At 32.6% G+C, this 16681-nt stretch overlaps 1 protein-coding gene across 2 annotated transcripts; it reads right to left on the bottom strand.

Moving 5' to 3' along the window:
* Nucleotides 1–1379: 1379 nt before the first annotated feature.
* LOC120216042 (probable WRKY transcription factor 57) lies at nucleotides 1380–5943 on the bottom strand. 2 transcript variants are annotated; one of them, XR_005525018.1, is made up of 5 exons: nucleotides 5403–5943; nucleotides 4402–4545; nucleotides 3232–3623; nucleotides 2121–2282; nucleotides 1380–1556 (listed from the first exon to the last, which is right to left on the bottom strand). XR_005525018.1 is itself a non-coding variant. In XM_039213560.1 (4 exons), exons 1-3 carry the CDS (start codon nucleotides 5801–5803, stop codon nucleotides 3245–3247), a joined length of 924 nt encoding a protein of 307 aa, XP_039069491.1. In that variant the 5' UTR covers nucleotides 5804–5943; the 3' UTR covers nucleotides 1380–1554; nucleotides 3230–3244. The 2 variants fall into 2 exon arrangements, 1 of the variants encoding a protein (XP_039069491.1); XM_039213560.1 differs by lacking the exon at nucleotides 2121–2282 and having other exon boundaries at nucleotides 1380–1554; nucleotides 3230–3623.
* Nucleotides 5944–16681: the final 10738 nt, after the last annotated feature.

Below are 16681 nucleotides of genomic sequence, written 5' to 3'. Positions count from 1 at the left end.
TACACAATTACAGAGCTATGAGACACGTAGCCGTCGGCCCTCAATCGGAGTGTGGCTTTTTCTTCCCTCTGGGAGCAGTGCATGTACAAAGCTTGAAGGTTGAATAGGAAAGATGCATAAAAACTGTGGGTTTTGAGGAGTTAAAAGAAATGTGGAGAGTGTAGAAGAAAGAGAGGTAGGTTAAAATGGTGGTCAAATGATGTGACGTCAGCAGTTAACGTGTAACATCAGTTTTCCTTCATTTATAATAACCTTTGTAAACGGTGAGGGATCGATTTATTATAAATCGATAATTTTAGTGATTGATTTGTTACTTTTTAAACTTTATTAGATAAAACAAAAATGTGCTTAAATATTAGTGATCATTTGTGTATTTTACTCATTATTACATAAAGGCAACGCATAAAGAACTGGTCGAGGACTACTGAGGAAAAATGGTGTAGGGGCAGGGGCAGGCTTTGAGAAGAAAGCAATGTCGGCGGGCTGCCTAACTCTGAAGCAACTTTGAGACCCACGCAACTGACAAAGAGAAAAAAACAAAACAGGTGGACCATTTTCACACCCTTTTCTTCTACTACATGCTCATATTATGAATTTCGGGGGGAAATCTACTACCGCCTTAATATACTATTACAAAAAATTGTTATCGAAAATATTATTATTTTTTAATATTTTCAGTAAAAAAATTATGTAAAATATTATTTTTAAAAAAAAATATTTATGTCTTTTAACATTTTTAAGGAAAGTGCCCAATATTAATATTTATGATAAAAAAGTAATTTTTAGATAGTGTTTTACTAGATATATTAACAAACTCGATAAAGTGCTCAATAATAATATTTATGGTAGAAATAATAATATTTTAGGTAATTTTTTACCGCCAATGTTAAAAAATAATAGCATTTCCAGTAGCGTCTTTCCTTAGCTGTATATTAGACTGCTACACATGAGACTTTCCCAAGTAATTTAAGGTTAAAAAATAAAATTTTAAATATAATTAAAAGTGTAATAAAAGTTATAATATTTTTAGATTAATCATAACTTAAAACACTATCTTCTTTTAATATTTTCAATTAAATCGAAAATGTTATTTTGTTTCTTGAAAATACTCCATTATTTATAATATTACTAAAATATTATAGAAAATGAACATTTTAGATTTCCATCAACTTAAAAAATGTTATACTTTTTATCATATTTTCGGTTACGTTCAAAATCACTAATTTTTTAACATTATATTAAGTTATCGCACAACAACAATTAATTATTTTAATCTAGCTTTAGCATTGATTAATCTCCTGAACATCTACAACTAATAACCAGGAATATCAATATTCAGATGCATAGATTAGAACTCAAGGGTTGAGATTAGATAAACCTGGGCGTAAGACTATGAACTGATCAGAAGCATTAATAGCCATTATAGCTGAGTTTGTGTTATGATATTCTACATGGAATTGTGTTAAACTGGTTAAGTTCTCGCTTCCATCTTGATTAAAAATCTCCTTGCATGCATGGCGTGCCTGCTCTTCAGCTTGTACTAATCAATAACAGGACTGCAGATACAAAAAGGGTTGTCATTATTTTTCCCTTGATGAGAGAGACATCAAAGAACACAGCAAACCCTAGATATAATCTAAATTCTAAGACATGTACAGACAGGTGTATTTATATATTTCAAACTATTGAATGATAAAAAGGGAATATAATTCTCCTTTTTGAGAATTCGGATTCAAACAATAACATATATAGAATGAATGTTATTATTATATTAAAATAATTTAAACAAATATCATCTTTTAATCGCATATATACAAAAGGTTAGGATCACCTTACATAATATAAAACTTAAGTTTTACATAGATTTAAGATAATTAGATGTGTGGAAAATAGATGGTTGAAGTTGATTTTTTATTTTTCCCTCAGTAAATATCTTCATATTTTCTATTTTTATTATTAATCTCAATCATATGTTTTCACAGGATAACTGTATCTTAACCATGTATATATATATACTGAGACGGCAAGCAAGGCAAATTGTCATTTTGTCATGACTAGTCTTCTTTCTTAGTTTTCCTTCTACTTTTAGTCACCTCCACAAGTGTAGAACAAAGACCTACCTATTTTTTGCTTTTGTCGGCAAACTGTCACGTGCTTTTTGTTCTTTTCGCCCACATGATAAAACCGAAAGTTATATAGTTCGAGTCCTATCATGATCGGTTGGCATAATCATGTAGAGTGCAGACCATGACTGTATCCAGAATTATAAGATATTGTACTCCCTGTACCATATACTTAAAAGCAGATTAATCCTCTACACTGAACATTTTATCATTTTAACATTTAGTTCTGAAAGTAATACTATAAATAACAGTAAAATTGGATGTTAAAATATGTTAATTTACTTCCAAATTTCAACAATAGAGAGGTAGAGAAAGAAGAGACGAATAATATATCTTGATTTCATGTTGGTTAGATAATAAAAAATGTTGATAGGAGTGATAAAACAAATAATGAAACGAGTTAGTTGATGTCTAAAGTGATTGATCAAAGAAGACAACTTGAATACAACTTTACCAATGGCAAAGGAACATCTAAAACGTGAATCTAAATGATTCTACGGGTACTTAAGAATCTTTTCACAAGCACTAGAGTTGCATTAATCTATCAAAACCCATGTCTATAAAACGCTGAATCCTAAGAAACAATAGCTGATAAAATTATGCACCAGAAGTTATTATTGATGTGGAAACAAGCGAAGAAATCACAAGGATGATTGTGGCCTACCACATCACTATAGATACCAGTACATCGATAAACATTAAGGGTCCAATTCTATCCTATTTATTAGTACTCCGCTACAGTTAAACTTTTCCAATATAGATTAAGACTGATCAATCAAAGAGCTTTCTATACATCTCATGCTTGTGGGGTTTAATATCAAAACATTAATCACAGTGGTCCACTAGCTAGTATAGCTAAGAAGGTCTACACATGTGAAAGCCTCAGACATGATGGCTATGGTAGATTGAATTACACATCAATAACTAAGCTATGCATCTTCCTTATTACTTCAATATTTTCCCTTTGGCGTCAAGCTACTTTGCTACTGATTGTTCCTCCTAATTTGAGTTAAAAAAATGATACCGCAGTCCTCCATTTAAAGCACACATATTCAAATGGACAATCACATTAATTAACTTGATTTAGTTTCAAGGAAGATGTGCATACCATATTTTCTTTCTCATCTGTTACGCATTCCAGGAGGGACGATATCACCGAGTAAACCTTCATCCGTAGGAGACTTTGAGGCGGTGGGTTCGGGCACCGGACGAGATTCTCTGACGTCAATGGGTGCTTCGCGTGCCTGTGACTGTGATTGTGTTATGCTTGAAGGAATTTCCCTATGTAACTGTAGTCCTCGATTATAAAATTGTGAGACTGCTGGTGTCAAGTGACCACCAAAGGCAGCTTCACGGCTCATGAGTCCCCCTCTGGGGAATGCTACACTGTGATGACAGTGTTGACCTTCATATGTAGTAATGACAATGGTAGGATCTTCAGAAGAGCGTTCTACCCTCTTCTTCACTGTGCATTTGCTGTTTGTACAGCGATAGTAGCTCCTGCGAGAACCAATATGTGGCTTAAATTTGCAATACAATCTGAAAGTTTTGCTTCCATTAATGATTTTAAGCATGAATTCATCATTTGACTATGCTCTAACATAATGGTTCTATTGAGGGTTTTTGCTACATGATAAAAGAAATCTCAACTGGAACCATAAGGGGAGTTCAATTAAACTAATACAAATTTCAGATTCGATTCCTAACAACCCTACCCCTTCCCTTATTAAAGACTTTGCTTTATAAATTTGATCACTTTAGATAATGCAAAGTAGAGCTTTTTCTAGCATAAATAAGGCTGAACAAAAATATTTATGCAGTAAATAAATCAGACTAGTGCTTTAAGAAAATAGAGAATCAATTTTTAGGATGTTAAACAAGTATGGAGCTAGAATTAAACATTGGGATCAACTAAATTATTTTATATAAAAAGGATAAAGATTTAACAAGTATTTAAATTTAAAAATTAAAAAAGAATTTTTATTTAATTAATATTATATTAAAAAATCTAAAGTATCATTATATAAAAAATTTAGGGTCACAGTCCCTCCCACATCTTTAAAGGCTTCGTCCTTGGTGCTAAAAATGGCATACTCATGAACTGTTGGAATCTTCCTTTCCGAGACTATGAAAATACTCAACTAATTATAATGGAGAAGTTACCATGTTTCAGTATATTGTTTAATTTTTAACAGAAATATGTCACTGAATTAGTTCTAAAAGTGGGTAAAATGTCAATTTTCAGTGTATCATCAATAATAGAGAAATAGCAACAGACCGAGGAAATGGACTGTTTTTAACAGCTTTTTGTCCATATTTCCGCCATCGATAGCCGTCTTCAAGATGATCAACCTCACTCTTGGTCATAAATGCAAAACGTGGCTGCCGTATTCGTTTTTGCCCCTTCTTCCTCACCTTACACCTACAAAAATATCCCCCCTACAATTATCAAAATGAAAAGAACAGGAAAATCCCTAAAAAATAAAAACTTAAGTTTGAAAAAAGGAATTAAATGTGAAGAATTAAAGATACTTGTACTTCATGCTATGTAAATAACAAGCAACTTTCTTATAACATGAAATGCAATAACATATTAACTGCATTCACATATTCCTAAAGCAATGGAGAAACTCACCTAAAAAGTAACACTCAAATAGCATATAATGAATGATTTGCAATACCCATTTCACTTTTACATGAGGGGATGAATTTAGAGCAAAAGAGAGACTTCATAAAAAAAAACCATGGAAGGAAGTATGATCTGAACTCTATGATTAACGTTACCAAAAGAGGGATTTTACCAGCTATATTCCCGCTGTTTGCCTTAATTTTAACGTGATTAAAACTTGAAAAAAGAACCGACAGGGAAAACTAAGTAAAACAAAAATAAGAACGGCACATTCCCGCCGCAATAGCCCGGTGTAACGGCGTTCAAGGCCACTTCGTTAATAGCCGAAAGGTTCCTTTAGGTTTCACCCCAATATTCCCTTAATCACACCTATTGATTCACAAAAAATACGACACTACTTTATCCCATTCCCCAACTTGCACGAAACATTTTTGTTTATTTTTACAGTTTCAGAATGTACGGACACCGAAAATTGAACCCTCTCTACTACAATCTGTTATTTTACCACCAAGATCTGTACGTATTTGCGACTCAATCCTCGAAATAATAAAAAATAAAGAATTAAATAAACGGTCAAATTTTTTGGGTGATCTTTTATCTTCATTTTCATCATTGGCAAAGGATATTTATTCACTACTAGTACTACTCACGGTATCTCGGGCGGTTTTGCGCCGGAGCCAGTAGATTTCTCCAGCAGATCCTCGCTGGAGCTCGAATACCCTGACGGATTCGACGTCGACACATCAGCTGACCCACCCGGATGCAAAGCCGTCCCCGAAACTGAACAACGAGCAACATCATCAGCTGCAGCGCAGTTTTGTGAGTCGCTAAAGTTTCCCGCCAATTCAGGCCGATCTAGTTCAGTGAACCGTCGAAACTCATCGGCATGGTCCGGCGGTAGATCCCAGCCGAATTCACCGAGAATATTACTCTCCCCGTCGAAGAAGTAATTAACACTGTTGGACACCGAGTCAGGTCCTCCCTCGGAAAGTGTCCAGCTCGACTCCGATGTAAACTCAGCTCCAGGATTGCTCCCCTCTTTATCTTCCATATCAGCGAACCGAAGTCCAAAAATATCAAGCGATTCAAAGCATCCAAACAGAATCTAAAAGAAACGCGGAGATATAAATAAGAAGAGCTAGGGTTTTGGAGTTCCTCTGCGTATGTGAGAGTTTTAGTGTGGGGGAAGGCACGCGTAGTTTTTGAAAAGCTTTCTTTTTGTCCCATTGATCGAAAGAGAGTGAAGGAAACGAATAAAGAAAAAAAATTAAAAGTTACGCAGAAAATGACTAATTTGATTTCAGTCCTATACTCTTTGTATATTTGAAGTTTAGACTAACTACCTTTAATTTTATGATTTTAATATTTATTGCTCTTCTGATTTAATAATTGATTCCAAATTGTTTGGTATAATAATTTTTTATGACTTTTTAATTTAATTACTAATCAAATAAGACATTTATCTTTTAATTTTTTTAAATTTAAATATCTAATATACCTTTATTCTTCTTACGTGAAATATTTTTTAAAAAATCTTTAACCTTGTATTTGTCTCTATTTCGATTAACTTGGATTATGTGATTTCTCAGAGAAAACAAATTTTCAAGAGTAAAAATTAGATTATATTTATAAAAAGAAAAAAATAGGGAAAACTATTTATTTGGTTACTCACATATTACTTAATTTTTGCTTTGGTCATCAACTTTTACTTCTTAAAATTTATATATAAAGTTACGTTTTAGTTTTATTTTGGCCACCTATCATTAAAAAATTACGATTGATGTTGATGTGTCGCCATAAGATAATGCCACGTTAATCCTAAAAAATAATTAAAAACGTCATGTCAGTATCAGTATTATTTTTTAAAAGGCGATAGAACCAGAACATACTGTTGAACATGATTTAAAAAAAATAACAACTGAATGACCAAATCAGAAACTAAGTAATAGATTGGTCATAAATAGGTAGTTTACCAAATAAAATATTACTTACACTTAAAGTAACGAATTTAGATAGATTCCCATACACATGATGTTCATTTGATGAGCCAATTTGATTCGGTTGCAGTCTAGTCTTCAGCATCTAAGCCTGGATCCCACTTCATTATTTCAATCAGATTTTACTCTTATATTTTATACTCAGAAATCGATATTAAAAATCCCACCACCCCCTTGTCGTAATCATCTTTAATATTATTTTATTAAAAAATATCATCACGAACACCTCCAAATCCTATTTTAATTTGGCCAATTATGCTCTTCAAATTCTTATTTGATTAAAATTTATTATTATTTTATAATAATCATTTTAAATTCTTAATAATTAATAACATAATTTAATAATTATATATATATATATATATATATATATAATTCATCATTGTTTCGAAAAATGGTCAGCGTAAGAAACCGCACCTTAAAACTTGAACCCGTCATGGGAAACAACTACTATATGAGGATCAAACACAGCGTTTGCTGTCAAGATCGATACCCAATTAGTTGTTAATTAATTAACTAATTAGGTTTAACATATATGATTAAGGATAAAGTACACAAATGATCCCCAAACTATAGGATATTATTTTATTGAGTCATTTGACTATTAAATGTTACAAAATGGTCTCTCGACTGTAAGGAGTTGTTTTGTTAAGTTCCCTGACTATTAAAAGTTAAAAAAAATGGTCATTCGACTATTCATTACGTTCCGACCTTTTTCTATTAGAAAATTAACAGTCGTATGATATGGACGTTAACAGGTTGACCGAGATATGGTAGTCGTTTGAGATTATGAGATCATATTTTATCATATCTCATTCAACAAGTAACCATACAACTCAAAATGTCGTCAAAATTTTAATGGAAAATAACGAGTTTGGAACATAATGAATATTCAAGCGGGGACTCAACAAATCAACTCTCTATAGTCGAAGATCATTTTATGATATTTTATAATCAGAAGATCATTTGTGTATTTTACCCTATGATTACCTATGTGATTGTCATCACAATTCAGTGTTGATACGCGTTGTTGTTCGTAACATATATGATTAACATATTTTTTATTTTAACCAAATCAAGTTCGTGAGAAGTAGTATAATAAATTTAAAATAAAAAATATTTAAATTCAAATCATTTATGTAGAATATAATCTCTTTTTATTATTAAAATAAAATATGAGATGGTTGCCCACCTACCCTTAATTTGTTGTTTAAGTGTAGATGCTTGTGCTTAGCCTTTATATAGATATTCCAGCCTACACAATAAAGTAGATTATGTGCCGACAATATTTCTCATTAACAATCCCGATGTGGGATTTGATCTAAAGCAATCAACCTCAGATTTAGGTTCTGTTTTCTTATTATTACGCATATTCCACCTTTTTTCAGTCAATTCTGCAGTTACCACACAAAGTTTGGGTGACATGATTTCTATTTTACATGTATTTTATTTAATTACCGACACTTTGTTTCTTAATTAACAAATTTATATTAATTTTTTTATAACAATTTTAAGTACATAATAACATGATATGATTAGTATCATATCAAACAATATATAAATTTTATCAATAATTTTGGGATAAACTACGCATTTAGTATCTAAATATAAGTTTTAATATGTTTTAGTATCTAATTTTTTAATTTTTTAAATCGTATCTAATGTTTAGTTTTTATTTCATTTTAGAATCCCGACACTAAAAACTTAATGCGTTTAGTACCTAAACTATCAGTTTTTGTCCATTTCAGTACCTAAACTTATACTTTTTCAAAATTTAACGTTAAATTCTGAATGGCGTACTAAAATGAAACAAGAACTAAAACTTTTAACGGCAAGGATACGAAAATGAAATAAAAACTAAACTTTAGGTATGAGTTTGAAAAATTGAAAGGTTATGTATTAAAACAAACCAAAATCGATAGTTTAGATACTAAATGCGTAGTTTACCCATAACTTTGTTAGAAAGATGATTATTTTTTGCTACAACAAAGTTTATGTCAGAGCTGGCTCCCCCAGTACAGGCACATGACATATTTAAGGCTCAATTGAGACTCACATAAGAATTTACGAATTGCCCACTGAGAATGACGGTGATAGGATTTAAACAGTACCTTACAAATTTAAATTTTTAAATATCAACCACTTGTACTAACCCTCGTTAGCAGAAATATGATTTTATTAAATGAAAAATGTGTGAATACCATTATATGAAATTTATCGATAATCTTATTAGAAGGATGACATGTAAACACCATGCATTTCCCTAACATATATAAGATTAAATCAACCTCATCCCTCACCTAAACTTTTGAAAGCATTTAAAGTAAAGAAGTAGAAAGGAAATAGAAGAAATACTCCATAACATCTAACAATGAAATAATTAAATAAAATTAAGCAATGTGCATCCCTAGGGCCGTGGCTAGGTTTTCGGGGGTCCTGTACAAATTCCTATAAAGGGGCCCTATTTTTAGATATATTCGATTTCGGGGCAACAATAGTGGCGTTTTTTTGAAAAAACTTCTGTTGAGTTAATCGAATGACAAAATTGGCCAAGAGGGGGGTGAATTGGCAATAAAAATTTTGTGGAAGCTTTTGCAGAAAATTGAAAGAAATTGCACAGCGATTTATAGTGGTTCGACTTTCTCAAACAAAGTCTACGTCCACTACCTTAGCTATCCACACTAAGGATTTTCCAACAAATTCACTAATTTGTTCTTTCTTTTGAGGCCAAAGAGATAACCTTACAATTCCCTCAAGAGTATACCCCAACTCTTGAGAACACTCTCTTTTCTCAAAGAGAAGATTACAAATTTGCAAACTTACAAGAAAACCTCACAAGGTAAGATGTTTGCACAATTCTAGAACAAAGAAAAGAACACTCAAAGATGAATACAATTGAGCACAAAAAGTGTTCTTGAAAGCAAAATGAATATTGAATGAAAATAGGCTTGAAATGCTCAAACTTGAGGTTTGATGCTTTCTCTTTGATTCTCTCTTGATTCTAGTTGCTTGATGTTTCTTGTTGTTGATCAATGGCTTCTAAGCTTGCTTAAATACACCTTGGATCACTTCTGAACGTTGGGGATGATTAGAGAAGATATTATAGCCGTTTTAGTGTGAAAACATTTAATAAAAACAGCTTGGAGCGTGGGGGGAATCGATTCCCCCTCATAGGGAATCGGTTCCCTGAGTGTAAAATTCAAATATTTCGACCGTTGTACAAGGGGGGAATCGGTACCCCCTTGGGGGGAATCGGTTCCCTCCGAGCATACTGGAATTCTCGGAGCAAAACTGTTTAGGGGGGAATTGGTTCCTCCTATGGGGGGAATCGGTTCCCTCCGAGCATTCTGGAAATCTCGGGGCCAAACCATTCAGGGGGGAATCGGTTCCTCCTATGGGGGGAATCGGTTCCCTCTGAGCAATCTGGAATTTTTGGCTTTGAATTGGTTCGAAATACTTTGTAAAATTATTTTGAAATTGTTTTATGATTAAAACTTAATTTTACACTTAAGTAAGGATTAAAATGATTTTTGAAATATTTGGAGTAATGTTTTGATATTCGAATAGTTATATCGAATATACTTAGAAAATCATTTGGAAAATCTTAAAATCCATTTAACTTAATTTGTTATATCGAAATATCAAAATGTTTCAACAATCCCCCCCTTTTTGATATAACAAAATATTTTAGTAATTTTAAGATTTTTGAAATCAAGTTTTGAAATTACTCCCCCTTACTTTAACACTTCTGTAAAACATTTAACACCTATTCTTCTCCCCCTTTTTGTTAAATCAAAAAGATATTGTAAAACAAGGTTTTGAAATCATTTAGTCAATTGATTTATTAATTATAAGCTTAAGCTGCTAAGATCACAATCAAAAGAGAGGTTAGCCATTAGTTTCATAAATCGATATTCATAAATAATGTGATATGGCAAAATTGGTTATATTGCTAATGATGATGTAAATGATGCAAAAATGAATAAAACACCAAACATATAAGTTCACACAATTCATAAATCCAAAATCCAACAATCCACAAAATCAAACAATCCAAAATATCCAAAATGTTTAAACTTTATTCTTTTTGTTCAAAGTTTTAAAACTAAACACATAATCAAACATCCGGATCGGTATGAGGAAAACGGGCTCGCATAGCGGCCATCTCGTGTGTGAGTTCATTGATACGAGCGTTGGTTGATTCATTGTTTGCACGCATCTCCCGAAGAATCTCTAATTGTTGAGCTCCCATTGTGGATAAATGAGACTCTATAGAGGAAAAGCGCGAGTCCATGGTAGCGTATCGGAAATCGAATGTCTCCATAAAGGATTGAAAATATGGAGGCATTTGATGCGTTTGTTGTGCTTGCTCCTCGGGCTGCTCTTCGGGTTGATCAGGCTCATCTTCGGCTTCATCGATATCTTGCATTAATTGCTCAAGCTCAGGATCTTCGTCAGCTTCGGGTGGAGCTTGTGAAGAACTAGCTCCCGGAGTAGAAGATCGAACCCATTCACCGGTTTCTTTGTTCTTTACCTATCCCGCTCTCGTTAAGGAAAGAAGATTGATTTGTTTCTTAAGAGGAAAAACGGCATCTAGACCGACTCTAAGCCCAGCTTTGGAAAACAGATTACTCAAAAAGCAACCGTAAACTAGATATGAACAGAGTTTCTTGTTAGGAACAAGATTTACGGTTTCAACAATTTCAGCAAAAATAATCTGAGGTAGGTTAATTTTAATACGGTTTTCGAAACAATGTAACCACCAAAGATCCAAAGCTCTAAGAGTAGAATAACGACCTCCGGATGGTCGAAACCACCAAGAAATCATTAGATGAAGAAAACGCTCATGTAGGTCTAAGACACTCGCACTATCTCTTCTTTTATAACGAGAACCTAAAATTTGTTTTTCATTCGAAATACCATCATTATCTAATCCAAATGTATTGGCTGTATATGCCGGGTCAATATATAAGAATTGTCCTAGAAGGTAGGAACGAATTCCTATGGTTTCGGTTTCATCTTGATTTTTAACACAAACGGCATTAGAGTAGAATATACGAACAAGTTGATGGTAAACGATGGGTTCAAGATCAAATAGTTTATCAAATTTCCATTCTTGTAAAATGGGAAGATATTTAAAATCGATAGCTAACATAGCTTGACGAGAAGGAATACGAATCGAAATATTGATAATACCAATATCGGTGATTTCTAGACCCAGGATGATTGAAACACGAATTTTGGATAGTCAAGTTAGGATCAGTGGGATTGGGATTAGAAATTGGAATAGAAGGAGGATTTGGAGGTGGATTTGGTTGACGACTAGAACGACTAGATGAAGACCTAGGACGTTTAGGATTTGACATGGTGAAGGAAATCGGAATAGATAGAATAACCTGCAATTTTAAAACAAATGTATGCAATTCAATTAATCCCAAAACTCAAATGAGTCCTCAATATTTCAAGATTCTCTAAATCAATCCTAATGGACAAAGTTTTTGAAAAACTTTTGAAAAATATGGTTTTGAGAAACAATATATGTATAGTTTTTCATAACAACAACATAATTTAATCAAAACACAATAATTTGAAAAATAACATTTTTATTATTATTATTTCGAAAATTTAAAAAAAATTGAAAAATTCTTGTGTTTTTGATGAAATTAGTTGTAGCATCTAGTTTCTAATCACTAAATAATCAATGCCCGATCACTATTTCAACCTAGAACTAATTGAAACTAATCCTATGTTCAAAAATAATGAAATAAAGAGTTTAGAAAAATTTACCTTGAAAGATGAAGATTGAGGGGATTTAGATGTTGTTTGCACGATTTTAATGATTCCAACAGGTTTAGAAGATGATTTATGAAGCAAATTCCGATTAATATCGTTGATTTGAGGCAAAAATGGAGATTTGAGGGTGTAGGAGATGAAGAACGGCGGAAGAGAGGGAGAGAAGGGTTTTGGGGGTGTTCTGCCCGATTTTAACAGAACCCCAGGGGGGTATCGATTCCCCTGTGGGGGGAATCGGTTCCCCTTCAAAGGGGGAATCGGTTCCCTCAGGGGGGGGATCGATTCCCTCTGCACCAAAATGCTAAAATCCGATTTTTAAGCACAAAATGCTAAATTAATCTTTTCTAGTGGTATTGGCAACTCATATATCAAAAATTAATTATGTTCAAACAATTAAATTAATCTTTAATCGATTTTTGAACATAAAATTAATTTTCACTAAGAATCACAAACTCCCCCTAACTAATAGCAAGAATGCAATCAAAAATTATTATTATAAGCATTTTTCAAGATTTATTAAAAGTGCTAAAATTATTTTAAACACTAAGTGAAGATAGGTCAGTTAAACCTAATTCTCTCCTAAGTGTCCAAAATTTTTCCTTGTCTAAGGGTTTTGTAAAGATATCCGCTAATTGGTGCAAAGTATCAACAAATTCTAGAACTACATCTTCCTTAGTGACATGGTCTCTAATGAAGTGATGTCTTATTTCAATATGCTTAGTTCTAGAGTGTTGGATGGGATTTTTAGTGAGACAAATAGCACTAGTATTGTCACACTTGATAGGAATAGTACCTACTTCAATTCCATAATCAAAAAGTTGTTGTTTCATCCATAAAACTTATGCACAACAACTACCGGCTGAAATGTATTCCGCTTCAGTGGTAGATAATGCAACACAATTTTGTTTCTTTGAAAACCAAGAAATCAGCATATTTCCAAGGAATTGGCAAGTACCGGAGGTGCTTTTCCTATCTAATTTGCATCCTCCATAATCCGCATCAGAAAAAGCATGCAAGCTAAAACTAGAGTCTCTAGGATACCAAAGTCCTAAACTAGGAGTGTCCTTAAGGTATCTAAAGATTCTCTTAACAGCTAGTAAATGTGATTCCTTAGGACATGATTGAAATCTAGCACATAAGCAAACACTAAACATAATGTCCGGTCTACTTGCAGTTAGATAAAGCAAAGAGCCAATCATTGACCTATATAATTTAACATCTACACATTTACCTCCTTCATCTAAGTCAAGCTTTGTTGAAGAGCTCATTGGAGTGTTATGAGGTTTCTCATTTTCCAGTCCAAACTTCTTGAGCATATCTTTGACGTACTTAGCTTGATTAATGAAGATGCCATCTTTTTTTTGCTTGATTTGGAGTCCCAAGAAAAATGAGAGCTCCCCCATCATGCTCATCTCAAACTCACTTTGCATTAGCTTAGAAAATTCTTGGCAAAGAACATCATTAGTAGAACCAAATATTATATCATCAACATAAATTTGAACTACTAATAAATCTTTACCTTTTCTCTTTAAAAACAATGTAGTGTCAACCTTTCCTTTTAAAAAATCTTTTTCAATTAAAAAATTTGACAATCTTTCATACCAAGCTCTAGGAGCTTGTTTTAAACCATAAAGAGCTTTTGTCAATTTTAAAACATGATCCAGAAAATTTGAATCTTCAAAACCTGGAGGTTGTTCCACGTACACTTCTTCTTTTATAAAACCATTTAAAAATGCACTTTTAACATCCATTTGATATAATTTAAATTCATTGAAACATGCAAATGCTAATAACATTCTAATTGCTTCCATCCTAGCTACGGGAGCGTATGTTTCATCATAGTCTATGCCTTCTTCTTGAGTATAGCCTTGAGCAACAAGTCTAGCCTTGTTCCTCACTATATTACCACTTTCATCAAGTTTATTTCTAAAAACCCATCTAGTACCTACAGTAGATTTATTACTAGGCCTTTCAACTAATGTCTATATTTTACTTCTCTCAAATTGATTTAATTCTTCTTGCATAGCCATAATCCAATGTTCATCTTTTAATGCTTCTTTGATGTTCTTAGGCTCTATGCATGAAATAAATGCAACATAATTACAGATATTTCTAAGAGAAGATCGAGTAGTTACCCCTTTTGATGGATCACCTATAATTTCACCATCTTTGACATAGTTGTACTCTCTTGGAAAAGATACTTCCCTTTCTTCAATGGTTGGATTCTCGAGGGGATCATGAGTTTCCTCATCTTTTGTTTCTTTCTTTGATGATGATTCTCCAACGTCATGTCTAACGTCATTTGCTTGTACAATACCTACATCATCATTAACAGAAGAATCCTTCCTCGGAATGGGATTATCATCGAAAACAACATGTATAGACTCTTCTACAACTAAAGTTCTTTTATTAAATACACGATAAGCTTTAGAATTTAAGGAATAACCCAGAAAAATTCCTTCATCACTTTTAGCATCAAATTTACCAAGATTTTCTTTACCGTTGTTTAAAACAAAACATTTACATCCAAAAGGATGAAAATAGCTAATGTTAGGCTTTTTATTTTTGAGAATTTCATATGGAGTTTTCTTTAAAATTGGCCTAATCATTACTCGATTTATAACATAACAAGCGGTATTTGTGGCTTCCGCCCAAAAATATTTTGGCAAATTATTTTCACAAAGCATGGTTCTAGCCATTTCTTCTAAAGTTCGATTTTTCCTCTCAACAACTCCATTTTGTTGAGGGGTTCTAGGTGCTGAAAATTGTGGCTAATACCATTAGAATTACAAAACTCAATAAATCCAAGATTTTCAAATTCAGTTCCATGATCACTTCTAACACTAGTGATAGAGTAACCTTTTTCATTTTGGATTATTTTTGAAAATGTGATGAAATTTTCTAATGCTTCATCTTTAGTACTTAAGAATAGAACCCAAGTGTATCTAGAATAGTCATCTACCAAGACAAATGCATATTGTTTTCCTCCCAAGCTAGTAGTTCTAGTTGGCCCAAAAAGATCTAAATGGATCAATTGTAATACTCTACTAGTTGATACATCATTAATAGATTTAAAAGAAACTCGTTTTTGTTTTCCTTTAGCACAAGCATCACAGATTTTATCATTATCAAATTTAAGCTTAGGCAACCCTCTTACTAAGTCTCCTTGAATTAACCGTTGCAAAACACTCATACTAGCATGACCTAGTCTCCTATGCCATAACCAACTATCATGCTCATCCTTAGCAACTAGGCATAAATTAGTCATATCAATAGAATCTAAATGCACCACGTAAATATTTCCTATTCTATGACCAACAAGCATAATCCGATTAGATGCAATGTCAATGACTTTACAACCATTAATTTCAAATAAGACATTGAATCCTTTATCGCATAATTGACTAATACTCAATAGATTATGCTTTAATCCATTCACATATAAAACATTCTTAATTTGTATGGAAGAGGTATTACCTATTGTACCAATACCTTCAATGTAACCTTTTGAATTGTCTCCAAAAGTCACTTCTCCTCCATTTTTGGCGTTAAGCTCAATGAACCGGCTTTTGTCTCCGGTCATATGTCTTGAGCATCCACTATCAAGGTACCATGAATTTGAATTTGTTTCCCGTGCCTTGTAGCAATGCTCCTTTCCCTACAAACATAGATTAATTTTTGATTTTTGGTACCCAAATTCTTTTGGGTCCATATTCATTAGTTTCCAAAATCCTAGTTCCCTTAGGTATCCATTTGTGTAGGATATCTTTATCTTTAGTAGTAATGAGTCCTTTAGGAACCCATATTCTTCTAAAGATTTTACCATTTAAGGTTCGTTGAGGATTTCTATGATTGTAGTTTCTAAAATCTTTTCTAACAAAGTTGGATTTTGAATTTTCTCCTTTTTCAAAACGCTTTGTTCCAACTTTATCAAAAGAAGTTTTAAGATCATCAATTTTCTTTTGATGATCATCATTGACCTTTGAAAGTAAATTTTGCAAATCTAAATTTTTCTTTTCAAACTCTTCTAGTTTGATTTGCAAATCTTTGATTTTACTTTCAAGATCATTGTTGGTTTTGGATATGAGTTTATTTTCATTTTTCAACTTTGAAACATCATTTTTATATTTTAAAAATAA

The sequence above is a fragment of the Hibiscus syriacus genome, unplaced genomic scaffold, assembly GCF_006381635.1.
Source record: "Hibiscus syriacus cultivar Baekdansim isolate YM2019G1 unplaced genomic scaffold, ASM638163v2 tig00110156_pilon, whole genome shotgun sequence".
Classification (NCBI taxonomy): domain Eukaryota; kingdom Viridiplantae; phylum Streptophyta; class Magnoliopsida; order Malvales; family Malvaceae; genus Hibiscus; species Hibiscus syriacus.
The sequence above is the reverse complement of the archived record's forward strand: the minus strand, read 5'-3'. Positions and strand labels throughout refer to the sequence as shown.